Source organism: Pundamilia nyererei, unplaced genomic scaffold (genome assembly GCF_000239375.1).
Source record: "Pundamilia nyererei isolate P.nyererei 1_Seehausen unplaced genomic scaffold, PunNye1.0 scaffold00006, whole genome shotgun sequence".
Classification (NCBI taxonomy): Eukaryota; Metazoa; Chordata; class Actinopteri; order Cichliformes; family Cichlidae; genus Pundamilia; species Pundamilia nyererei.
Genome location: NW_005187407.1, coordinates 4,306,380 through 4,331,085, shown reverse-complemented (window position 1 = coordinate 4,331,085; position 24,706 = coordinate 4,306,380). Strand labels below are relative to the sequence as shown.

At 42.5% G+C, this 24,706-nt stretch overlaps 3 protein-coding genes across 6 annotated transcripts in view; 1 reads left to right on the top strand and 2 right to left on the bottom strand.

The window, feature by feature from the left end:
* On the bottom strand, window positions 1–5,695 carry pik3ip1 (phosphoinositide-3-kinase interacting protein 1). The gene is made up of 6 exons (XM_005722168.1): window positions 5,352–5,695; window positions 5,042–5,170; window positions 4,521–4,637; window positions 3,068–3,250; window positions 2,808–2,886; window positions 1–1,212 (listed from the first exon to the last, which is right to left on the bottom strand). The coding sequence occupies exons 1-6, from the start codon at window positions 5,461–5,463 to the stop codon at window positions 996–998; spliced, it is 837 nt and encodes a 278-aa protein (XP_005722225.1). The 5' UTR covers window positions 5,464–5,695; the 3' UTR covers window positions 1–995.
* A 2,796-nt stretch (window positions 5,696–8,491) lies between these two features.
* On the bottom strand, window positions 8,492–19,690 carry LOC102198749 (thyroid adenoma-associated protein homolog). 4 transcript variants are annotated; one of them, XM_005722401.2, is made up of 32 exons: window positions 19,447–19,689; window positions 19,172–19,352; window positions 19,000–19,086; window positions 18,889–18,916; window positions 18,630–18,778; window positions 18,431–18,550; window positions 18,226–18,346; window positions 17,860–18,005; window positions 17,699–17,783; window positions 17,485–17,621; window positions 16,948–17,145; window positions 16,119–16,839; window positions 15,697–15,849; window positions 15,490–15,599; window positions 15,249–15,409; window positions 14,167–14,321; window positions 13,925–14,089; window positions 13,691–13,839; window positions 13,456–13,596; window positions 13,272–13,376; window positions 12,985–13,185; window positions 12,736–12,886; window positions 12,284–12,536; window positions 11,631–11,867; window positions 11,312–11,519; window positions 10,844–11,032; window positions 10,044–10,303; window positions 9,771–9,941; window positions 9,424–9,690; window positions 9,133–9,335; window positions 8,925–9,041; window positions 8,492–8,822 (listed from the first exon to the last, which is right to left on the bottom strand). In XM_005722401.2, exons 1-32 carry the CDS (start codon window positions 19,569–19,571, stop codon window positions 8,779–8,781), a joined length of 5,538 nt encoding a protein of 1,845 aa, XP_005722458.1. In that variant the 5' UTR covers window positions 19,572–19,689; the 3' UTR covers window positions 8,492–8,778. The 4 variants fall into 4 exon arrangements, with proteins under 4 accessions (XP_005722458.1, XP_013770422.1, XP_013770425.1 ...); XM_013914968.1 differs by having other exon boundaries at window positions 8,492–9,041; window positions 19,447–19,688; XM_013914971.1 differs by having other exon boundaries at window positions 8,492–9,041; window positions 11,312–11,516; window positions 19,447–19,688.
* A 527-nt stretch (window positions 19,691–20,217) lies between these two features.
* Window positions 20,218–24,706, top strand: part of tctn2 (tectonic family member 2) — a 6,079-nt gene continuing 1,590 nt past the window's right edge. The window contains exons 1-13 of the mRNA XM_005722400.1: window positions 20,218–20,401; window positions 20,532–20,645; window positions 21,282–21,352; window positions 21,607–21,808; window positions 21,900–22,000; window positions 22,095–22,294; window positions 22,384–22,504; window positions 23,149–23,302; window positions 23,406–23,489; window positions 23,579–23,701; window positions 23,812–23,886; window positions 23,968–24,066; window positions 24,590–24,704. Coding sequence (XP_005722457.1) covers window positions 20,314–20,401; window positions 20,532–20,645; window positions 21,282–21,352; window positions 21,607–21,808; window positions 21,900–22,000; window positions 22,095–22,294; window positions 22,384–22,504; window positions 23,149–23,302; window positions 23,406–23,489; window positions 23,579–23,701; window positions 23,812–23,886; window positions 23,968–24,066; window positions 24,590–24,704 — 1,547 coding nt within the window. The 5' untranslated portion in view covers window positions 20,218–20,313. The remainder of the gene's footprint in view (window positions 20,402–20,531; window positions 20,646–21,281; window positions 21,353–21,606; window positions 21,809–21,899; window positions 22,001–22,094; window positions 22,295–22,383; window positions 22,505–23,148; window positions 23,303–23,405; window positions 23,490–23,578; window positions 23,702–23,811; window positions 23,887–23,967; window positions 24,067–24,589; window positions 24,705–24,706) is intronic.

Here is a 24,706-nt window from a genome sequence, read left to right as displayed (position 1 = left end):
TTTTTTTTCTAAACGCGTCTGGTCTGTGTTGCGGCAGTGCTATTTTATCTAACTACTGTCTCTCGTTCATCCTGAGAACAAATTTAACAAATTTCCCACGTGTGGGACTAATAAAGGTTATCTTATCTTAGAAGACTCTGGAAAATTTCCTGTCACTCCTTAACCTGTGAAAAAAAAATAGCAAGTCTTCTTTTTCACATCTTCCCGGGACCACCATCGATGTTTTCAAATCAAATTTACCCGTCGGCTGAACACGAAAAACAAATCTCCAGGAACACTATAAAGGAAATACATTCAGAAGTATCATGCTAAGGCAGTTTTTTGAGTTATAGGCCTTCCCTTGTCTTTAGTGGGCCTGTCTTACCTCACACTCCCTCATCCTGTCTCAAGAGGGAGACTATTTTTGGACCACATCTGTATCACAAGTGTGCACGCAAGAAAAAGCGGTCTTTGTGCGCACAGGTTTCTTGTCTGTGCCTCCCCGCCAGCACAGCCAGCAGGTCACTACAAATCAAAATAAACCAGATATCCATCACATAATCAAACCTCCCTTGAAAAGCAAAAGGTTATGAACATTTTCCCCGTTCCAAACAACACCTCTTTACACACTGGTGTCATTACGTATTATTATAAACACTGACTTGATATTCTTATTGTTATTTAAGAGAATAGGCCTTATTCTCTTGGCTATCAAAAGTATCAGATATGAACATTAAAGACCTCCAGACGTGCTCATTAACAACAGATCCACTGTAATGGGTTTCTAGTTGTTAAGGCTGTGTCCACTGTGTGTGAACTTATCTTGTTTGTGCCTCACGTGTTAAGAACAAATACAGAAAGGACAAAGCTTCATTCAGTTCAGGTCTCCGGAGACAACACTGCCCCCTGCTCCTTTAAAATAGACATTACTCAGGGAGGTGGAAAGGAGAAACAGGGAGATGGGAGTGCTTTGGTCCATAAAAGAAAAGAAAAATCATCAGGAACTAGATGCCCGCTCATGCTCCAGGGGTACCGGCTTGCTGGGCCATGAGAGGGTCTCCGCCATCCGCGTCGTCCTGCACGGGAGTGGTCTCATGCTCTGCTGTGATAACAATGGTGTTTTCATCTACAAGCTCACAGGTGGGATTGGAGAAAGCCGACAGGGGCAGGGTGATCCTCTGCATCTCACGCTCATAGACCCGCTGCTCATGCTGCTTCTTCAGGTCCCGACCCCTAAAGGCAAACACAAAACATAGATCGGTTATGATATCTCTTTATATATAGTTAACCCTCAAAAGATGAATCTGCAATAACTGATTTTTCTAAATGGATTTTTGTTAATTAACAGTAGCATTTGTTCATTCTCCCTTTTAACTCTTAGCTATCATGCAAACAACCAATCACAGTCAAGTCTTGTTTTGTTTTCAGCATCATGAAAATATCTATCATTCGCATGCACTCAGAAGCCTTGTCGCTGATCCTACACACTGTATTTCTGGGCGTCACCCGAGGCAGCATATTCACGATAAGGGTCTTCAGAGAGCATACTGTACGTAGATAACACAGCCTGTTACACCAAGCGCTGCATTGTCAGCAGTGGGACAGATGGCCAGAGGAACCCAGAACTCACAAGCTGGCAGGGAGTTTATCTACTCCAAGGCAATGCAGCGACGGGAAGCAGCACGAGGTGACCTTCTGCTGATCTGAAGCCAAAACAGGCCAATATACGCCTATCTGCCTGCTCCTGTGCTGTCTTTGCTCTGCCTTGAAACACTTTATATCACCACAAAGTCTTTAGACTTTTCACAAATTTCCATTTCTTTTTCAGGACCAGAGGGTTAGCGATACACGAGATGTAAAAAAAGATTACTTGTACTTAATGCTACAAAATGAATCAGTGCACTCCTGGAGGTAATCCAAATGGATGGTGTTTGGGGTAGAAGGGAAGCCTCGAGGGGATTGGTTTCCTTGTCAAATAAGCTATCTATTCCCACTGCAGGCTGTTTCCACTGGGATATAGTGTGCAATCTTTGCCTGGAGAAGTCTGGGGTGAAATCTTTCCTCAGCTCTTCTTTTAGGTGGCATAAGATAATGCAGAGTCAGTCAAAGACAGCGAATTGCAAAGAATGTAAGCATGTCTCCCACTCATCAAACCCATTACTGGTGGTGATGCTGCCAGTGTATGCTGAGGCCACTTATAAACCCTTTGACATAATATGCTTCTCCTCCTTATTAGTAATCACTTCCTAATAATAGAAAACGAGGACGGGGCAGCGCTAATCAGATAGGACAGCCCAACACAGATCCGGGAGGGCATTTTGTGTTTGCCAAAGGGAACCCGAGTCCCCTCTTTCGTAACATCGGGGCTAACGTTTTGCACGTTACATAACTGTACGCTTCCTGTCCCATTCAGCCCCTCCTGCTTAAAATAAACTGCAGGCATTTCATTTCATGCCACGTTTGCCCTCATGTTCTGTTGTGGTTTTTGTGAGAAAGCTCATAAAACTGCTGCCTTGCTTCTGAGAAGAACAACAGAGACCATCGGTAGGGAATCTGTTTAATAGTCGATGGCCTAAACTTTAGAGTACGCCGATGACACGTGATGTCGTGTGAATGAATCATTCCGGTATTCCTCCTCCACCTTTCAAAGCTATCAAAAACACTACAAGCCGGTTTAAACTGGACGATGCAACTCTGAAGGATCGCATTTTGGCTTTATCTCACATCTAAGTAGCTCACCATCCATGAACAGACAATCCTGAACATCCTCATGCACACAAATCCCTCTGATACTGAACCAGCTGGCTTGCTGTGAGTAAGATGCTCACCTCTTATAGAAGTAGCCCAATGTGATGCCCACTCCAAGGACGATTATAATCCCCATCATGATGATAGCAAGGACATATCCTGAAAAACAAAAGGAGAAGAGGAAAATGGTTAAAACAGAAGATACAGATATATAAGAAAGACTTTCAGCTCCTTTAAAAACTAAACTGTGTAATTTCTAATTAAAACGTATTCAAGCTGCAGGTTTGTGCACAATGCCAGCATCATACATGTTTTTAAAGTACAAAAAAGCACAGCATACCAATAGCGCCAAGGTCCTTCTTCTTTTTTGGTCCTGTATGAACTCGCTGGCTGATCCCCATCACTGGCTGCAGAGCTGGAACATCTCCCCGCGAAGCTTTGGCTGGCTGAGCGCTCTCTGTGGAGGGAGTGGTTGCTTTTGTGCTGAGGGATTCAGTCTTTGCTGGTATGGAAGAGTATTGTTCTAAACATACAGCAAAACAACCTTTTAGTGGTCTTTCCCCAAGTCATGTTTTGCCATATAACAGAAGTAATAGGTTGTTTTTTTTGGCCATAAAGAAACTTTTTAGTATACTGAGGATGCTTGCTAATCTGTGAAGGCACTATTAATGCTAAACATTGCACAGTGATGTGTAATGTAAAAGTAGTAACAGTCGTTTTGGGGAAACATATGCTGCCATTCCAGAATGTGAAGTCATTGCATGTTTGAAAAGGCAATTCCAATGAACATCCTGCAAAAACTACAGCAGAATGTCTGCGTAGTAAAACACTCTGGGTCTGAACCTGGAGTTTTTCCATTTCCTACCTTTTATCTCTACTTTTACATGAAGTAGTTCACTTTGGCAACCCTAACCCAAGAATATGTATTTATGCTTTTAAAACCTAATATATAGTTTTATTCTTTAGTGTGTGGCGGTACTTCAATTTGACCAGAAGTGGACCATGTGGTGTCCAATTACTGCTGGTCCAACAACATTACCGCTGACGCAAAAACAGCGGTAATGTTGTGGCATGAGGAAAGCTCTGAGATGTCTCTCAACAAACTGTTGGGATGTAAATCAATAGGGGGACTGACGAGCACGTGCCTTTTGGGTTGTTTTTTTCCAATGTACCAGACACAAACAAGCCCAGCACAGCCAACTGCCACTCCAACAGATGACAACGTCTGCTCTTTAAATCTTTTGTTCCCCGTTTCCTCCACAGAACTTGTTTATCAACTCTGCCCCAGTTAAAGGGCAGGAAGTCATAAACTGATTCAGCCAATTAGCTGCTGTCTCCGTGGGAAAAACCTCTCCTCTGTGCCAATAAGCTCGGTGCTGGGCGTGGTCAACGGCTTTCCCCAAACAGAAGTTTGAGACGCGTGCGCTGGTGCTTTGTTATTGTATGACCTACTACACTCTTAAAAGCAAGTCATCACTGATCCATCTGCAATGAGACTGGAACAAGTTTTAGACATGTGCTAGATGGAAACTTTGTTTTTTAAGTGATAAGAGTTTCCAACTTGGCTGCACACTTTTTGCATTGACTAATAAGTTTTACCTCAAGCTGAGAAGCTAGAAAACATCATTATTAGCAAAAAAACAACAACCCCATTTCTACTGCAAGGCCAGACAGTGCAGCTTATTTTTGGCCATGTTTCTACAAATGTCGAATTTGTTGTGCAAATGGCAGTTGTACTGTGCATACAACTCGTATAGTATTAATAATTACCGCTGTGTATAGGGTTTACCAACCTTTGCATGTCTCAAGTGCACAGGATTCTCTCTGAATTGCTCCATCTGGGCCAGCAATGTAGCACCAAGGCCTCTCAGAGGCGTCTGGGTTTCGGCAGTAATTGTGATCTCCAACACCTACAGGAGGAATGATAAAAAAAAATAGCATGTGTCTGATACCATGCCTTGTAGAAATAAAGGGCAATCTCTACATGTCTGTCCCCACTGTGTGGATTCATTAATCATTACCACTACTTCATCACAGTACAATGAACGGCCTGGTATGAGCACAAACAAAGGAAAAGAGCAACTGGTGCATAAAATAGGCCACTTAACACCATCAACAGGCACAGATGCTGAAAATTCACATCTTTTATTGTATTTCACAGCCTTTCCTCTGATTTTGCCATGTCAGCACCTCAGCCAAGATGTTCCATGCTGTTTGTTATCCAGCACGGAAACTGTTGTGCCCAATAACATCTGTGACATTTCAAATCTGACTTCATTTTAAGGGGGGCATTAGATCTAATATATTTTTGTACCTTTTTCTGAATCTGGATGGATTGTAACATCATAGTCCCTTGTAGTATTGGTCCAGATTAGGCAGCTCAGACCTGAGGAGGAGTTCTGTTGTTCTCCTCTGTAGTCCACACCATGGGATCTCACGCAGTCTGAGCGAAACAGCAAAACAACAAGTGAGCGCAAGACATGAACTTATTTGTGCAAAGAAAACGAAAGGATAGAAAAATAATATAAACATTCACTCGGAGCACAGCTTTTAGAAAAACAAAAAAAGAAAGAGGAATTCAACACACACATACATAAAAATCAGTCTATAAAGCACAAGTTTACCTTTTTGGTCTCCATTTGATGCCCTGCTCTCCACCAGAGCCACGCTCAGGAAAACAACGTGCAAAGAGAAAAACACTTTGCAGAGCTGACGGGCTGATTTCACAGACAGCATTTTCCCTCTACACCAAAAATGTATATATATATATTTCAATATATACAAAGTGTTTCCGATGGAGGACGAGCCTGTGCTGGATTCAGACACACTGCCCCTCTTGCTGCAGTCCCAGCCCTTGTTTTTGTCAAGACGAGCTCTCAGCTTACTTCGTAAACAGCCTTCTGCGGTGGAGGCGGTGGTGGTGGAGGAGGAAGAGGTGTCCTTTGCAGTGCAAACCTCAAGGTCCTAAAGCCTCACCAGATTCCTATGCAAAGCACACACACACACACACACACATGCACAATGAAGAGCATACCCTGAAAAATAATACGTGCAGCCTTGATAAGAGATTGTTTTGCTTAAGCTGTGAGGAGAACTTATTTCCCCCCAACTATCGAGCCTCGATCCTGTTCCTTAACCAAGACTATTTTCCACACTTACACCCTTTTCTCTGGTTTCCTATAAATAGCTGCTCTACTTTTCCATTTCCATGAAAAAAAAATTAAAAACTTTTCCATTTTTAATCCCTCTCCAACTGCAAGGTCTTATCTGGCTCTAACTACTTGGTGCATTTATCCAAACTCCCTCTTCCTGTTTCCCATGCTTCCTCTCCACCCCAGGAGGCCTTCTTTTTTTCCCCCTCCCCCCTTGTTTTGTTCTTTTTTAGGTGGATATTGTCAGAAGTGGACTCTGCTGAACCTAATAAAGCAGGGCTGCCAGTTGTCTCTTCCTGTGCACAGGGAGCTGTATGCTCAAAGCAGAGTGGAGGCCTGTGCCATTGTTGGCTGACTAATAAAGAGGGCAGCCAACCTGTGACTCAGTCAATGTTCACTCAGCCACTTTTCAAATATATGCTTACTCAGTTTTCAGGCAATCACCAGAGCAAACAGTGAACATGTGTGCCGTACGCTCCAGTACACTCTGGCCTCTCTGGATCTAATCATTTTGTCTCATTGAGACTGTCTATGTCATAAACACTTTCACTTTTTATCAGCCCGACTTTCTCCAGAAATGAGCTGCTGTAAAGAATTCTCCTAAGAAATTTCTCTCCATCGTGGTTAGGAATCAAAAAGTCAACATGACCATTCGATTATAGTTTCTCCAACCTGATGAGGAAGACTTCCTTACCTTCAGAAACGTGTCTGAGCCCTATCTGAAATCGACTAAATTATAATAAATATGCCTTGTTGGAGATTAAATGAAAGAAATCTGTGAAAACACATGTTGGCATTGTCTGCATTCATCTTTGTTCTCCTCCACAGAGACCTGCTGCGCTAAATGTTCACGTTAAAAGGCTAAACCTCCTGAAATGTTCCAGCTCATGCATATAAATGAAACTACAAAAAGCTAAGCTGAACAAGACTGATTCATCAAGATGTCAACTTTTTGTCAATTTTATTTGTTTAATTATCTGACAATACTGAGCAGTTACAGCCTAAATCTGAGTGATCTGAAGCTTTAGGCTGTGTAAGGTTGACCATTCACATTGACAATCCAGATGCCTGTGCCTAATATTTGATGGTTTAAAGGTTTGGAAAATAATAGTAAGCAGCACTAATCATATTAATGACTAACATTTTTCCAAAGTATCACCCTTAAAAAAGTTCTTGATTATATAAACTGCATAAGCTTTTTTTTTTTTTAAATCAAGATACAAGAAGCTGTCATTTCAGATTTCATATAAGATTTAATTCATTATAAAAAGAAAACAAAACTAAGTGTGGGTATTTTCTCACTGCAAACGCAAAGATTAGCTGGGTCCCTGTGGTAGAACAGTGGAAAAACATGACGTCCAAACAGTGCAGTGCACACACGTCTGTATTTATTTACACATCACATAAAAGGGGCTTCGCATACATGGTCTTGTTTCACGTTGCCATAGTTAATCATTTCATTAGCAAGGGCACTGGCTTACTGAGAACCCAGAGACTGTCAGTCACAAAGGCCGACAGAGGCTTTTCTTGAAGCAGATGGTCATTTTCCAGGTTCATGCACACTTTGCCTCCAGGAGGAAATCTCCAACCGTCATGACCTTAAACTCACTTCTCATACTTCGTTTTCAAGTTTAAGGGGAATAAAGGAGCGTTCAGTCAAAAAAACACAATTAAAATAGCTTTTCATTAAAAGTACACTTTTATTTTCAGGCATGTGAAAAAGCTTTCAAGAGTTAAAACAACAAGATTATTAAAAAGTAGGAAAGTAAAGTGTGTTTAAAACTAAGGAAGGGAAGCATGGTTTTGTTTTTATCTGCAGCTGCAAGCTGTAGGCACTATTTAAACTCTTAAAGGATTCTAGATAGAATGATTATGTTTGTCCAAATATGGCCCCCACACTTGTGTTCTCCTGCTTCCATTATTTAAAATGAGCCGTTATCAACACGGCCCACACGGTTTCCTTTGAGGCTCATGCTAATCTCACAGTACTCAGGTGTGGATTTTGCCATGGCTCATAGAAGACACATTGCGTAAGTTTAATCTACGAGCCATTAATACAAGCTTATAGTCATTACTGTTGCATAACCTAGATGCACACAAGTGCAGCGCTTCATATATGCACAGTGCAAGCACATATAGAGGTAGGTTCAGATACAAATAAACTGATAATGCTGCACTACTAATCATGTCCAATCACAGCATGTACACCCGCTTTGATGTCCCTTGTTTATCTAATAACAAGAGCTGCCCATCTCAAACAAAAGCAGTGATGTAAGACTGCTCAAGTGTGCGGTCTATTGCAGGGCAACCGCTGGCTCTCGATCACATTCAAGTCCATAATCATAAGCCCTCATGTGGTTGGAAAGGGAACACTTATCCAGGCAGAAGGCCTCTAATGGAACAATAAAGCATGCACTGTATTCCCCTGGTGGGTAGCAGGCAGATAATTTCTCCAGATGCTGTTGCATTACATCACTGCATCACTCTGAGCCTCACTGCTGTCGATGCTCAGACACAGCAAACTTGTAGCTGGGAAACGGTTTATGGTGATCAAAGGCAGACCTGCTATTCTAGTGACTGTAGCTCTACAAGAAATGAACCAACCCTCAGAAAATGTTATTAAACTTTATTAAAAGGCATTGTATCATTAACATCCCTCTAGAGATTAGCAGGAGCAGCTGTTTTCTTTTTCTTCTCTTTTATTTTTAAGCATATGTTCAGTTGGCATGAAGAGCCTGGATGGTCTCTTTTCTGTAGAGCAAATATCATAATGCCCAGAAGTGGTAGCAGCTCTTACATAACCTTGTACTGCAGCATCAAGATCCGCAATACTCATCATCATTCTTCAAGTGTCTGCAGGTAATTTTATCCACAGCCACATCAGCCAAAAAGGCTCTGCTCATTGAGCGCTCTGTTGTAGTGGCAGCTCTCCAGCCACAGCAGCTGTCAAAGCAGAAGGAAAGTGGACACCGTTCTGAGTGAGTAGTCTACAAACGTCCTGTAAATGCGTGTTCACGGATAAAGGATCACAAAGGTGTTGTATACAATTAGATGTTTTCAGTAGTCGGAGGAGGAAGGCAGCCCTGGTCAACAGGCCACAGAGGGTGCTGTGGAAACGGGGGTCCACAAGGAGAGCCAGCCATAAGGGGGTCAATGATTCAGCTATAGAAAGAATAAATAATTGAATTATAACATTGAAAATTCACAAATATGCAAGAGTATGTATATGGTGTTTGGCATGCTAATGTGGCACCTGGCTGGACTTCTTTGCAGACTGCAAGGCCGTCTACCACCTGTGCAGCATTGTCCTGTGCCCATGAATTCAGGCTCCGTGCCAGAGAAGAGGATTGAGAGTACTTTTCAGCCATCTGTAGCAGGTAAGGCAGTACATGCACGGACATCACAGAGGGCTCTGCAAACACATTGGCCTCATCCTGCTCATACAGACTGGAACACCTGAGAGAGGGAGCAATAAGCCACACGCAGTTAATATGGTTATATGGTTACGTTTGTACAAATGCATTGATTCAGTGATGAAACGTACCCCTCCACCGAGGCATGTCTCAGCACAGATCTGAGGTCAGACTGAGGCAGGTGACACATCAGCACCTCCAGTGTGCCAGGAGCATCCCAGCACTCCTCTAGCAGCACATCCAAGAGGAATGGCAGAGCTTGATTGACCTGCATAAGGTAGACATTCCTCTGGCTTTGGCCTCTTCTTACATGGTGGAGCACGGAGGCGAAACAAGCCGCTTTAATCCTCACCTCCTGGCTTTGGTCCTGCAGCAAGTAAAGGCCTGTGTTGATCAACCTAGGAGGGAAGATTCAGTGTTATGAAGTCTTGCTCATCAGAGTGCATCACCTGACGACATGCTTTCACTTCCTTAATACCTGATCATAATGGGAACCAGAGTGCTGTATTCTTTCATTGTGTGGCTCATGAGTGGCGCTCCAGCCACACACAGAGCTTCAGCGCATGCTATCCTGAGCACTTCAGGGACATCTGGGGCCCAAAGGCATTCCAAAATACCACACCAGCGCTGGATCATGGATATCTTTAGACTGATTGGCAAAAGAAAAGAAGAAAATTAGGGCTGCAGTGAGACGTACTCCAATATGGGACTTAATAAAGAAATAAAGTGGGGCAATAAAATGTGTAAAAACCTGGATTGTGGCCAATGGGACAGTAGCAGGCTAGCAGCAGAGAAAGCCTGGGATAGAAACTCTGGCCCGCCTCTCTGGTCCTCCAGGTCCCTAAGCAGCAAATCCAGACACTCAAGCAGAACTGGCTCTTCCAGTGGGGCCAAGAGCACAACACGCTGGGATGAAGCGGTATCACCTCTGGCCATCACTGCCACCAGGGCTGCGAGGTAGCTCCTGCAATACTCCACACTGCGGCTCAACAACGCCTCCCTTAAATTTGCCTGGAAGTGGATTTGATTGTAAGACGTTCAGGTTCTTTTTTGTCTTTTAACAGATAATTTTTCTTTATTTTCAGTTTACTGAAAGCAGTGCTTATGCATTGTTACTAAATCAGATAAACAGGTAAAAAAAACTGCTGGAAAATAAACACCAAACCACAAAAGAATCATCTTTCCCACTGTCTGCAGATATTCAGGATCTTATCGGATCTTTTTTAAAATGGGTGAGTAACACTGGCAGGAAACAATGCAGTTGGTTGATTTAGCGATAACATAACACACAAGTGATATAAAGGGAATATATCCTCAGCACGACTGTGCTAGAGTCGCCCTTTTTCCAAATTATAATAGTGTACGGGCACACCCTTTCTTTTGCCAGCTGTCAACCTCGGCTGGCATTATATTTAAGATTATCTTTGGCTCCAAGGTTTCCTCTCATTGTATTATAAGAAGGTCGTTACAAAAAAAAAGCTGCTCGGCTGGTTTTGGGAAAGTCTGCTTTCTCTGTGTTGCCTCAAGTGTAGGGAACAAATCACGTTTTACCTGCAGCACCCTCTGGACCACTTCTTTCAAGCCAGTCTGCCGCAAACTCTGCCCATCCAGGACCCATGCAACCAATGTGAGTCTAAGATCAGGGCTCGCTGAAGAGAAGTTCTCCCAGATTTTGCATGCCCACTGTTGATCTGCACATAGAAAGTGAATGGCTTTTTCATGGAAGGATGACATCCCAACCTGTGGAAACAGGTATAGACAGGCTCAATACAGAGCGGATTAGGCAAAAACAAAGAAAGACTTGTGGTAAAAGCAGCTGCAAATATATTTTCTGAATCAACCAGATACTGAGTGACTGAGATCAAGAGAAGAATCCTTAAAAAAATTTAATTATATTGATAACAGTCACATTTGTGCTTATTTTATATAAAATGAAGGAGCTACATTTGCACCAGCCACATGTATCAGGCTTTGGAAGACCTTTTATGGGCCCAATAAACAGGTTAGTAGTTCACACACCTGAAGACTCTGCTGAGGTGTTTGGAGGTGACGCAGGAGTGTGCTGCTGAGATCTGAAAGGTAGGTCTCACAGCAGAATCTTCTAAGAGCATCGACCACATCGAGATAGACTGCTCTCACCAGGGGGCAGCGTTGAGCTTCAGTCACCATCCACAGCGATGCTATTATCCTGCTCAGCACCTCAAACAGGTCATCTGAAGGGGCGCTGCTAATGGAAACACAGCAGGATTTCAAAACCCGACATTCTGATGAATGAACAAAGCCCTTTGAAAGCCTGAAAGTGTGAGATGAAAGAATAAAGAGCTCTTTTAAGTCTCACCTGTTGCCGCAGAGAGCTCTTTCTAGAATAGCTTTGATCTGCAGCAGCTGTCCATGGAGCCGGTTGTGAGAGCACTGCTGCTGTGGACTGGGAAGTTGAGATGTCAGGTTGATGAGGATGTTCATGTACTCAGAGGGAGGAGTCATGGCAACCAGAGCCTTTGAGGCCATCATTCTCACACTGTAAATCGGACTGGCAGACAGCTGGAGTAAAGGAGGCAGGAAGTCTGACAAAGTTCTGGAAGAAAGGAGGAAAGCCAGGAGATTCACTTAATTAAATATTGCTCAATACAGAGATTTATTAATGTGCAACTAACATATACCAGAAATGTATAAATGAAACAAAATGCTGACCTATACAAGGAACATTTTGATGAATATACTTATTTTTTCCAGCAAAATGAGATTGCTTATTTCTAAATGTTTTATTCTTGCTCTCAGTAGTTATGGTAGCTAGCTATAGCTACATATTTACTGTGCAGACATGAGACTAATATTGATTTTCTTATCTGACTTTAAGCAAAAAACCAAATGTGAAAACTTCCTAAAATGCCTTCCTTAAATCGCTGGTCTTCAGTGACATTGTAAAGTCACTGTAATGTTTCAATCTTACTTCTAATCAAACTGTTTAAGAGAAATGTAAACATTACACACTCTTCTGAGTCTTGAACACCGGGCTGGAGTTGGGCTAGCAGAGTGAGAATAGGGTAGAGCGAGGGTTTGAGATGTAGCTTGGCCTCATTGGGTGGACCCTCGAGGTCTTGTGCCGACCCTCTCAGCTCGCCCAGGAGGAAGGGCTGGAGTGCAGGATAGTGGAAGAAGAAGGCAGCAGGAGACATAGCATGCTGCGTGGGGCCAGCCTCTTCAGAGGTCGACCGCTGGCCGAGCATTCGTGTGCAGAGAGAACCTGGAAACAGAGGATATTTAGGGCTGAACTTAATAGCCGTATTCCTCAATAATCAAAATCGGTTTCTTCTTTAAAAGGAAACTGAGGTATTTCTGGTATTTGTACAGATATTTAAAAATGGAGAAAACACAGTAACAGTCATGATGAAAAACTACAAATACATAGTAAAACTAAAACTCTAAATGAGTGAGTGTCTCACTGTAAAGTTGCAGAGCAGCGTTCCTCATGGCCCAGCAAGGAGAGCTGAGCAGAGTGAGTGACAAGATAGCTACATCTGACGCAAACTGAAGGATAGCTGCTCCCAAAGCCGTGCTCCGCACCAGAGCCTGCAGGGTGTGCACTGCACACACCTGTAAGAGGAAAGCACAATTATTCCACCACCTCTGCTGTTTTTTGTTTTGTCTTTTTTAATTACAAAAACCAACATCTTCCCTCTGTAGCTACGCACCTGTGGCAGGTCCAACGTTTGGTCCCAGTCATCATTTAGAGGAGTTCTGGCTGTTTCCAGCAAGGTTTGCATACTGTGGGCTAACAGTGGTCTTGCTTTACTCGCTTCTTCTGCAGACAAAATGCACAGGATCAGCATAGGCAACCCCGCAGCCCGCCGGGTCACAGATGTAGAACGAAGACACTGAACAACCTGCAGTCCCTGTAAACAGAAACGAGTGGAAAAACTCAATCTAAAAGCCAACAATCCGTGTAAAGCTTTCAACCCGGGAATGCACCATCACTTACTTTTTTCAGCATTTGGGCTGGGATATCCCTGAGCTCTGGATCACTGCTGCTCAACAGAGAAGCGCAGAACTTTGTGAAACCTATACAACATCCCTCTACTGCCCCCTGGTGAGGAAAAAATATAGTTTCATAAAGTTTAGAACATCCAGACTCAGTGCCTCTCAGTGGGCTCTATAAAACTTACCCAGTGACGGCATTTGAGAAGAATATTCTTGAATATTTCTGCAGCTTTGATTAGATCCTGTTTTGTTAGAAGGCACTTGCTGGGTTGTTTGGATTGTGTGAGAATTTTCTCCACCAAAGAGCCTAAAAATATTCCTATTTCCTAATCAGAAAACAAATAATGCACATTTATCAAAGTGGTAAAAACATCTTCAACGTTCAGCAATCAGTTTGTGCATCTACATCTACAGCTATACCTTGAGGGAGACCCAGCAGCAGGTGAGAACAAGGCTGTGCTCTTCAGAGAGCAGGACACACTCCTCTCCCTCTGCCTGGCCACCTGCAGATGTTTGGGCTATCAGAGAGCTGATGGCATTTCCCATATCACAAAAGGAAGGCGGTGCATCTAGGACGAGACAGAGTAATTTCTCGAGAGGTGTAGAAATAAATCTGAACTAAGTGAGAAGTGTCTCTGCAGACTGTTCTGTTACCCTTCTCGCTGGCACATGCTTCCGGATCTCCGTAAAGAACACCGAGCAGCAGCAGAGAGATGTTCTCCAGCAGGCCCAGCACCTCCATGTTCAGACTGGGGTCAAGTGTGTCATATACACTGTTGGGTGTCTCAAGCAAACACCTCTGAAGAGCACTTAGAGCACCTGCAACCCAATTCGTGACAGGATTTAAAGGACTGAAACTTTTTTTGAGGTTTATCTTAAATGTCTCTCAGTCTCACCATGTATAGGCTTTTCTCTGGCAGCAAGCATCATGTCTGCCTTGGCTGTTAGATAGTGCTCCTCGAGCTCCTTCACCAGGACTTTAACCATGCAGAAGGCCTTTGAGTTACTGTCCCTACTGTTCAGCCTGCAGCCCTCACACTGGTGTTTTGATCTACAGTGACAAAAAAACGGAAATTAATTTTCTTCCTGGTGTCCCCAGAAAAAAAAACGGCACAATGGATCCGATCGTCACACCACAGTGAATCTAAATAGTCCAATCAGAGTCCAAAATATACAACGAATAAATGTCATCAGTGAGAATGAAGCTGTTTTTAAGCAGTTTGTTCCAGTTTGATGTACATTACAATTATCAATGCTAAAAACAAAGCTCTGTTTTTATGTAAAACATTGCATGTCTGGTTTCATAATACTGTGTCTCCTTAGTTCATCTTACCTGTGAATACAAACAAGTATTTTCAAGCCACAAAAGTTTCTTATATAAAAGACTAAACTGCACGCCATCCTTTCTGCACTGTTCTTCAATGAGCAGTGGCAGCTCTGTTTTGAGTGAGCTGGCTCTTATTAAGCGTGAGGTGAGAACAAAGCTTCTGGTACGTCTGTAAATTTTAAAAAAAAATCACATGTTCTTCTAGTGGAAATGTCTTTTTATTTTAGCAACTATATTACTAATCTGAGTTAACCCTGATTTATGTTTTTTCACAGAGTTTGGGTGTTCAGTAACTTCCCCTGCCAAAGAAATCTCACTACCTGTGAAGCATTTTCTAAAGTTCCTTTGTATTATCAGCAGGCAATGCAAACTGTTCCTTTGACTGCCAACTGCGTCTACACAATCAGGAGTTTATGGACCTACAGCATCATTTAAAGAATCTTATCATTTCAATTCTCCAAAAGCAAGAAAAGTACTGTAGCATTGGGAATGCTACAGTATTGTGCAATAGTGACATATTGTAGGGGACCAAAACACACCACTCTCTAATAGACTGCAACTCTTAATTAATCAACAGCTTGTGCTTTGAATCCACATGCCAAAAAAAAAGAAATATAATAAGAACGACAACCTTTAGAGAGCAGTTCTTACTTCTGAAGGAGGATCTTCATCATCAGTGCTCCCATTTGGGCCTCCTGCACCCGGGGACTGCATAGAAGCTGTTTAGTTCTCGTATGCAGCACTTCAGTGAGATCATCTAGAAAACTGGGTGGAAAAAATCTCAACAATAACCCAGCAGCGAGCTCCCGAATCTGGGGGGGGGAATTCCTTATATTCAGCTTCGATTGATTTAAACCAATTAAAATTTCAAGGTAAGAAACGGCATCTCTACCTCATTTGTAGAATCTTCCAAACAGCTGAGAAGTACTAGCTGTTTCGTCCTGCAGAAGAAATCCCACTGTCCTCTCTGTCTGGCACAGCTAATGAGAGAACTGATATTTGCTGCAAACATGTTCCACAGATATCATTAAAAGCCAAAAAACAGGAGGGAAAAAATCTGTTAAGTGTAGAATATCAGCATCACATTTTCCAAACGTACCCGGAGGTTGTCCCTTCTTCCTGTCTGGGCTCCAGGTGTCTGTGCAAGTCTCCAGCACTGCTGAGAGCAACAGCAATGCCGTCTTCTTTCTCTGATAACTGTGTCCTGGTGCCAGATAGGTGTATGGAAGCTGACTCAGCCATTCCACAAATCCTATATGACATATGAAAAGAAGAAGTCACTCACCTACGCACTGTTCAAACCTGTTTGAGACTGCCTATCAATCAGAAGAAGCTGGCTTAAAGGAACGATCGCCTTAAAGGGAGGAGAGTTTGTTTCATACAGAGGACCACCTGCCTGCCCTGGTGTAGGTTAAATGGGGATTATTTTGAATTGTGAATCATGCAAAGCTACTCTAGTATAGTCTAAGGACAAAAATGGGGAACTAGAAAGGTCTCATTCAAAAATGATGATTTTCTCACCTATTCCCTGATCTAAGAGATCCTGTGTCCTTTCCGAGTGAGAGGATTCTCCTTTCTTTTTGCCCTTCTGTCCTCTGACATATGCCAAACAGCCATCTCTGATCCGAATCAGAAACTTCTTCACTCCAGCCTGAAAATGTTGGCGAAAAGGCGAGGAGTCGCAGTTTAGATTCTGAGGTATGAACGTCCTCATGATCGCCATCTCCTGTGGAGTTGGTGTGTCTTTGGTCTTCGGGCAGCAGCAGAGCAGATTGAGAGCAGCAAGTCGTACTTTGTCATCTGCAGATCCTAGAGCTAGCTGGAGGGTCTCTAAGGTGGAACTACCCTGAAGGGCCCAGAGGGAGTCTCCAGTTACAGCTCGATAAGAGCTCAAGATGCAGGCCCAGGCGTGGAGGTGACCTGGGGTGTATGGGTCCAGGGAGGCCAGCATGTGGTCCACAGCAGAGGGGAACACCTGGAAGGTGCAGGGTAATAACTGCGTTGCACTGTTGTTCTGTAGAAGAGGCACTTCAGATGTCAGCGCCTCATGAAGGACAGATTGCCAACGCCGTGCCCAGTGACTCGCCAGATCCAGCTCCGCGTGTGAAGAAGAGCCATCACACAGCTCTCGCCTCTGCTGCTGGATCAGACTTTTATAAAGCTCTGACCCACACGGTGCCAGGTGATTGGTAGACAAGCACTTCAGGAGATGACTGGATATTTCAGGACACTGATCCAGCAGCTGAAGACAGGAAGGGCAAAAGAAAGACAGAAAAAGTAAACAAAGACATAGCCAATAATGACTAGCTCACAACATTAATTAACACTGTAACTGCCTTTAAATTCTCACCTTGTCAGTACCCAGATACGGCAGCAAGGCGCACAGGCGATGATACTTAGCTTTGGCTTCCCAAGGTAGCTTCATTATTCGCTCGAGCAGAGTAAGATAAAGAGCCCTCTTTGTGTCACAGAACTGTTTACAGTCCATCTCATAGAGATCCAGCAGCAGAAAAAATGCACTGCGAGCAGTTTCTGACACCCCGTCCACCTGCAAACGCATAGTACGACAACCCTGGCTGTAATATGACTTTATTGAGCAGCTAATATGACATCAACCAAGACAGAATATAAACAAATTTGATTCCAATTACAGTCTATTTTAAGTCTTTTGTCTATCAGACATAAAAATATACAAGACAAACATGGTTACTAAAGAATTATAGAGGAGAGGAGTAGAATATGATAGGATATTTTTTCTGCTCCCCTTTCCTCTGCCTATCCTACTCCTGTCCTCTGTAATTCTTTCCATATTGCCAATTTTGTCTATCGAAGAGTTTGAATATTAAAAACGTCCCACTTCACTTAATAATAATAGTTCTGTTCTCACTGGGCTTTCTGCATTGGTCCAGATGAGGTGAATGAGCTGCTGCAGCAGAGTGCAGTTGTCAGGAAGAAGGCGAACACGTGTCACCTTCCACAGATCAGCCAGACATTCTTTCACCTTCTTCAGCCATAAGTTTAACACTGCAACAACACCTCAGGTTTATGTAGGCCACAGAAGTGTTGCAAAGCATGAACAAACAGCTTAGGCAGCAACTCACCTTCGAAGGCAAAGTAGTGACAATCCAGCTTCTCCTCGCACAAAGTAAACACCAGAGGAAACAAACCGTGCAGCAGCAGGCGATTCTAAAGAGAAAAGTTTGGAAATGAAAGCAAACACAACCACAATGCATGCTCTGAGGTGGACTTCAGGTAGATTTACTCCTGGGGCGTCCTCATGTGAACTGAGCAAAATGTGAGGTCGACAGCAGGTCAGGAGACCTCTGCAAACAGCCAGTCTGGCCACTCCATCCTTTTCTGCAGGGTCGCACTGCACCCGGAGAACACCGACAGCCAGCAGCCAGGGCTCTGAGAAATAACAGGAAGTGGGAGCTATTCAGCAACGAGTGTCCACACACTTACAGTGTGCTGTAGAATCTGTGATAACACATTGTGTGCATAGTTTCTGATCAATTTTTAGACATAGTGCAACATATATTACATGTATTGGCCGATGTTCGCTTGGGTAAATATCTGTTCAAATTCCAGTGCTTGATTTGCTTCTACATTCATGTCACTGCTTCCATACCCAAGTGAGAGACCTGTAGCAGACTCCAGGCTGCAGCTCCTCCAGCTCCGTTCTCTGAGGCTGTGTTGATCAGCATGGCCACGGCGGTGCCGGCAAGAAGACGAGTGTCTCTGTTGCAGCACTGCACGACAGGACACAGTCAGCATTAAGCTGTAACAGCTGACATTTATCCCGTAAGTGAGTGATTAATTAATTCTTTAGAAACCTGTCCAAGTATTATGGCCATAAGGGTCTGCAGGATCTTTTGCACTGGGGCTCTCTGTTCCTCATCCCACACCAGAGGAGCAACTTCACTGGACAACAGCTGGAATATCTGCAAACACACCTGCAGAGATTACAGTTCTCCGGTCAGTGACAGAGGTCACGCAGTAAGTTGATGGTGATCCACACTGCTCCTCGCATACCTTGACTGTAATGTAGCACAGCGGTCCATCTCTCAGGGATTCTTGCTGCAGTGCGACAGGGAGTAACTCAGACACTTTGTTCAGCATGGACATGTACGACTCTCTCCACACCTCACGGCCAACAGTGCTGTCTTCCAGGAACATACAAGCTGCAGACAGTATGTGTATATATATATATATACGCACAGGAACAACAGTTAAACACAAGTTAAAGGTGGCAACTTACTAAAAATAAATGTAAGTTTAAATTTGTTCTGACCTCTTTGCAAATCCTCAAAACACAAAATCTGAAATGAAGACAAGGTCAAAGTTAGCTGCAGTCCTTTTATGGAAATGTGCGACAAACCAAAGCGAAGTGAGGACTCTGTACCTGGTCACTGTGGACTACGGAGTGGAAACACTCACGGGTCTCTCTAAAAACCAGCTGGTGGTCCACCTTTGCTAAGTGTTGCAACATCTGTTAAGGAATAAAATAAAGGTGTAAATGTGCCTTTCTGTCTTTAAGCTGCGAACAGCCACATCGGACACAAAATACAGCCAACCTGGTCCACTTTGCGACAAGCTGTGGAGATGCCGACCATCTGTAGCTGCGTGGATATGAGCAGCCTGACGAGAAGTGTGAGATGGTCGTTTTCTAAACCAGACAGCTGTGCTTCAGAAAGTTGTCTCAGCAGCTGGACAGCTTCCTCCAAGCAGCGCTCCTTGCATCTCTTCACGCCGCTCCTGTTCACGGAAGCGCACTTATTCAGCCAAACTTTTCAGAACAGCATGCAGTGTTTTAGAAAATAGCTATGCGTGCCTGAGGTGCAGCTGCTACCTGGACGATTCAGACAGTTTCTGAAGAAACTGCCTCAGAGTCCGGCTGACGTTCTCAGCTGCTTCATTCTCGGAGATCACACAGTCCTGCAGACTTCTCAGCAGCTCTTCAAACCCCAGCATCATCACATCGATTCCACAGTACAGATGTGTACTGTTTCCAGACTCCCAGCGAGCACGTTGATTTACAGGTCACGTGACAAGACTCTTCTTCTACTATTTTTTAGAGCAGCTGTCATCGCAGACTTACAGCTACATGCTGCCACCTAGAGGCCGAAGTGTTATTGTTGCTATCCATAGATTTTCAAATTTGAAATGTACTGGTTTGCAAAAAAAACAAATAAGCAATTAAACAAAACAACAACAAAAAAACAAACAAACAGAAAAAATAGTGACAAACTTTTATTATTGGATTTTATGTGTAGTTTTGTTTTGTGACACACACAAGTGTGACACGTCTTTAATTACTGACCTTTTGCTAAATATTATATATACTGTCCTCAAATGTTGATCTATATATTGTTAATATTTTAAGTGTTTCTAGTTGATTTTGTGATGTTACTCATTATTCTGGTACTTTGTATCCACAGAATCGTGGGATTTATTGGAGAAAAATAAAATCAATCAATCAATCAATCAATCAATCAATCAATCAATCAAATATAATGTAATATTTTGGTATGCTTTTCTTCACCAGAGGCCAGTGAGGTTCTGAGTGTATAGGTATAAATCACTCCTGACCAGATGATGTCGCTCTTTCCGTTAAGCGAGATCCTCTCTGGTCTCATCGTGGGCTGTGATTGGTTAAGGACGTTGCTAGGACATCACGAACAGTTTACAAATATGTCGACTTCCTGAGGCGAACCAAATGGCTAATGTGGTCGTATTATTATATTCTTCGTTCTTTACACATGTTTTACTCTTCGCTTGCTTGGCTTACACTCAAAACATTGTCGGTAAGACCTTATATTTAATTTGCTTTGAAATAGCTGACGGTACCTTCGCAAAACCTACCTGAGAAACGAGCAGTTGCTAAATTTTTTAGTGAATTTTTGTAGCTAATATGTGACATAACTGTTTTGAAAGTTTTCCAGCCTTCCTTTGTGATTACAACGGGACCAGTGGTCACTGCAGTTTTGCTGGGAAACACCTCGGGTATCTCTCTTAGCCTGAGGACAGTTTCTCCATCCAACACAACAGGTAAAAGCTCCAGGACACCACATATCCTCTTTGGTCCACCAGCCCCCCAGCATCCCAGCATGTTCTGGCAGTGATATTGTTGTACTAGTTTAACTGCATTTTATAAATTCACAGCTTAGGTGGGTGTAATATTATACTTATGATGACCAGTACCTCGCGTCACTAAAACAGAACAGTTCCTCCAGATGCATCCTGTTATTCTACTTGTCCAGACTTCATCTGTGACCAGGCCAACTCCAGTGCAGCCTGCTGAATACACACAGGCCACATATAGTAAATTATACTGTAAACATGTAGGCAACCTTTCAATAGCTGAACTTTGCTCCATTGATCGGCCAGACATCGCGCTGCCCATAGCTTCAAACCATTAATTAACTTACCCGAGCTTCAACCCTTTAATTATGCAATATGTGTATAACATGATTACAGTTGCACCTGCAATGAAAGATTATGTGCTTATGCTAACACCTGAAATACAGACTTTAATATAACCTCACCAGTTTCAATAAATGTGTCAATGAAATGATAACAATGATAAACCATAAATGATGCAACAATAATAATAAGGATTATGAATAGTGACAGTAAAATAATTTTGGATGCATTTGGTTGTTGTTGATGGTTTCCTTTTAACAGGAAACATTGGTTCTCCATCATGTGTAGCAGAAGAAACAAATTGGGTCCTCACAAGGGAGCAGCTGGGAAAGGTAAGAGACTTGTCCTGTCCTTTTTGTGGCATAAAATGGAGAAAATACACACCAGAGTTGTTAGAAGCATGAAGTTTATTTCAAATATTAATTAATGAATTGATCTGAGTTAAGAATGTACAGTGAACAGATGCAACAATGATGAAGTAAGACACAAGCACCTGAGTTAATTACAACAAAAATTTAATTTCATAAAGTTGATCCTTGGACATGCATTTTCTTCATGGTCTTGTTTGTCTCATTTGGTGTCCCAGACTGCAGTTCGAGTTCATCTAAGACTGAATCAAAGTCTGCATTTATGTGGCAACAATGATACAAACACAGACTGCTGTGAAAGAGCATTGTGCATCCTGGAAGCCCTTCAGGTGTCTGCCTGTGTGGACGGTACACCCCAGGCATCGCTGCTGATCCAGGCTAAGATACATGCCCTGTTGGTTCCTGCTAATCCTGGATCTGGTAATTCAAATGAATCTTGTGTCTCACTGTAATGTGCTTTCATTTAAAAAAAAAAAAAATCAAACAACAAAAATTGAAATCTCCATTTCAGATAATAAAACAGTTATTCCAAACCAAGTGTACCAGCCCCTGGGCCCTTGTCCTTGTGACCTGACATCCGGAGCGTGTGACATACTCTGCTGTTGTGACACGGTAATATTTTTTAAAAGACAGGTGTGGATGTCAGACAAATATTTTCTTCTGTGTTGATCATCAAGTGATTAATTTGTGACTTCCCCCTCAACAGGATTGTTCCAATGAAGATTTGAAGCTGTTCTCATCCCATTGTCTGCCAGGACCCTTTGGTGGGCAGGTCTCTCCGGCTCCAGATTATCAGTGTTCTGTGCAGTCCACAGGAAATTCCCCAGATTGGTTTCCATTTTTATGTGTCAACTCTCCCCCTGAAAACAACCCTTACCTTGGTCACTTTTACAAGGGAGACACAATGTGAGAAAGGTTTAAATATATTTCAGTCTTGCAACTTATCAAGGAATTTCATGTTTCATGTTATCATCATTTGTCTTTCACCTGTCTAGTGCACCTAAGCCTGGTCCATCATTCCAAAGTCCAGTTTTACCAGCTCCAGTCCCAGTTGATGTTTATATTCAAGGAAATCCAATTTTCACATTAAATGGCCAATGCTTCACTGTTCCTCAGGTTAGTGTTAGCGTGTACAGTGGCCCCTCGTTTATCGCGGGAGTTACGTTCTAAAAATAACCTGCGATAAGTAAAATCCACGAAGTAGCCAACTTTATTTTTTACAATTATTATAGATGTTTTAAGGCTGTAAAACCCCTCACTACACTCTTTATACACTTTTCTCAGACAGGCATGAACATTTTCACACTTTTCTGTTTTGTTTAAACTCTCAAAGTTCAAACCTTGTAGAAAAATAAGTGCAGTATTATAGAATGAAACCAAAGGGACCCGCAGGTGATGACATTTCGTCGACATTGTTGTGTTTGTTGGGGAGAAAACTTACAAACATACAGTACAGCACTTCAGAGTCACGCTGCTAGCGATCAAAGATTTATGTAAATTTGACAAGCTGATGTACAGGAGTAACGGCACGAGATTGATTGACAATGGTCAGCTAATCGGGACACAGAACACAATGCGTTGTAAAAAGACAAAAAAAGCACCTCAAAAAAATCCAAGAAACAGCAAGGCTGCAAAAGGTGAACCGCCATATAGCGAGGGACCAGTGTATTTAATGCCTTTTATTATAGGAATGTTTTATATGTAAGTATTCCAAAGCAGTGACAGCTAACACTTAATGTAACAACTGTTCTGTTCAACAGAAGGTCCTTGGACTTTGTGTAAACAATGCTCCTGTAGCATTTCTGAAAAATTTCAACTATGAGTGTACAACTCTGCTGCTCTCCTGTCCAACTGGATATCCTCTACAAACACTGTCAGGAAACCTAAGCATTAAAGTGAAGAATGGACAAGGAGGTAGTTTTTAAAAATAATAAATTATAGAAAAGCTTTGACGTGTTTTAAAGCTATCTGAATGTCGAGCTGTTTAAAAATGGTTTTGTTTATTTCTGTATTTCAGGTGATGTTGTGGTGGATGTAACTGATGAAGTGGCTGCTGATACGAGTCCATTTATTTCCATAATAGATGCAGTTGCCCCCTCAGGTATCCACATTACATTACTGCATTACTAACACAACTCAAATGTTTAATTGACCTTAATGTTGGCATGTTTGGGCATTTTTTTTCAAAAGATGAGATGCTGGTTTGTGAAAATTTGACGTTAGCGCTGCATTACAAGTTTTACTGGAGAGAAAATGGCATCACAGGCATCACGCTGACAAGGACTATTGGGACTATCATTTTAAATAGTCGCGGTAAGTGCTATAACGCTTGGCCGTTGTTTAGCTTGACTAATGGTTCTGACTAATATTGTTTTCTTTTCCTGTAGTTTAAACTCATTTTTGGTACTCTCTTGTCTTAACAGCAACATTAAGCACAAAGTATTCTGCCACATTTCTAAATGGAGAATTTTCTGGCGAGCCAAACTCGGGCAACCCAGGTAGGACCAAGAGGAGGTTTTGTATAAAATAAAGTATTTACAGTACCTGGGAATAACATGTGTACACATTTTTAATGACAGGTTACCAGGTGGGAAGGCCTGTTGTTGCTGGAATTGTGGAAGCTTTGGACAGCAACACAAGCTTAATAAAAAGGACATCAGTTAATGTTTGGAAACCAGGTAAAACCCATAAAGATTGCTGATTAGTAGATGACTGCATGTAACCTACATACTGCCATATAAAAAAGAAGGTTTTCACAGGACTCTGTGCATTTATGTGAAAAACTATCTCATGATTCAGGAGCATGCAGAGCCATTTTTAGTACCAAAAACTTGAAGTGATCATTTTCTTTATGACTTGATCAGTCTTTCACATCATTGTGAAAGAATTTTAGTCAAGCCTTCTGGGCTTTGTTTATACACAGCTCTCTTTAGTCCTGTCACAGCATTTCAATCAGGGTGAGGTCTGGACTTTGAATGGTGCGTTGCAGTTAATAAAAAGTCTTTGATTAGGAGCCTCTGGGTGCTACTCACCCTCTTCATTACTATGGAACTATTAAGGGGGCACTTAGTTTTCCACGGGATTTCACAGAGTCCTGTAAAAATTTTATTTTTTACTTGACTGTACGTTTCAGTCCAAACAATTTGACTTACTGTACATTGAAGATAACCAGTCCTCTCCATTTTCTGATCTGGCTTCCAGTGAGTGATGGACTCTGTTCCACTGCTGGGATGAAACCGGTTCTGTTTGGAGAGAATTCAACATCAGGGTGTTTGCTGCCTGTCAGCCGGCAAAATCTAACTCAGTGTAGCCTTCTGA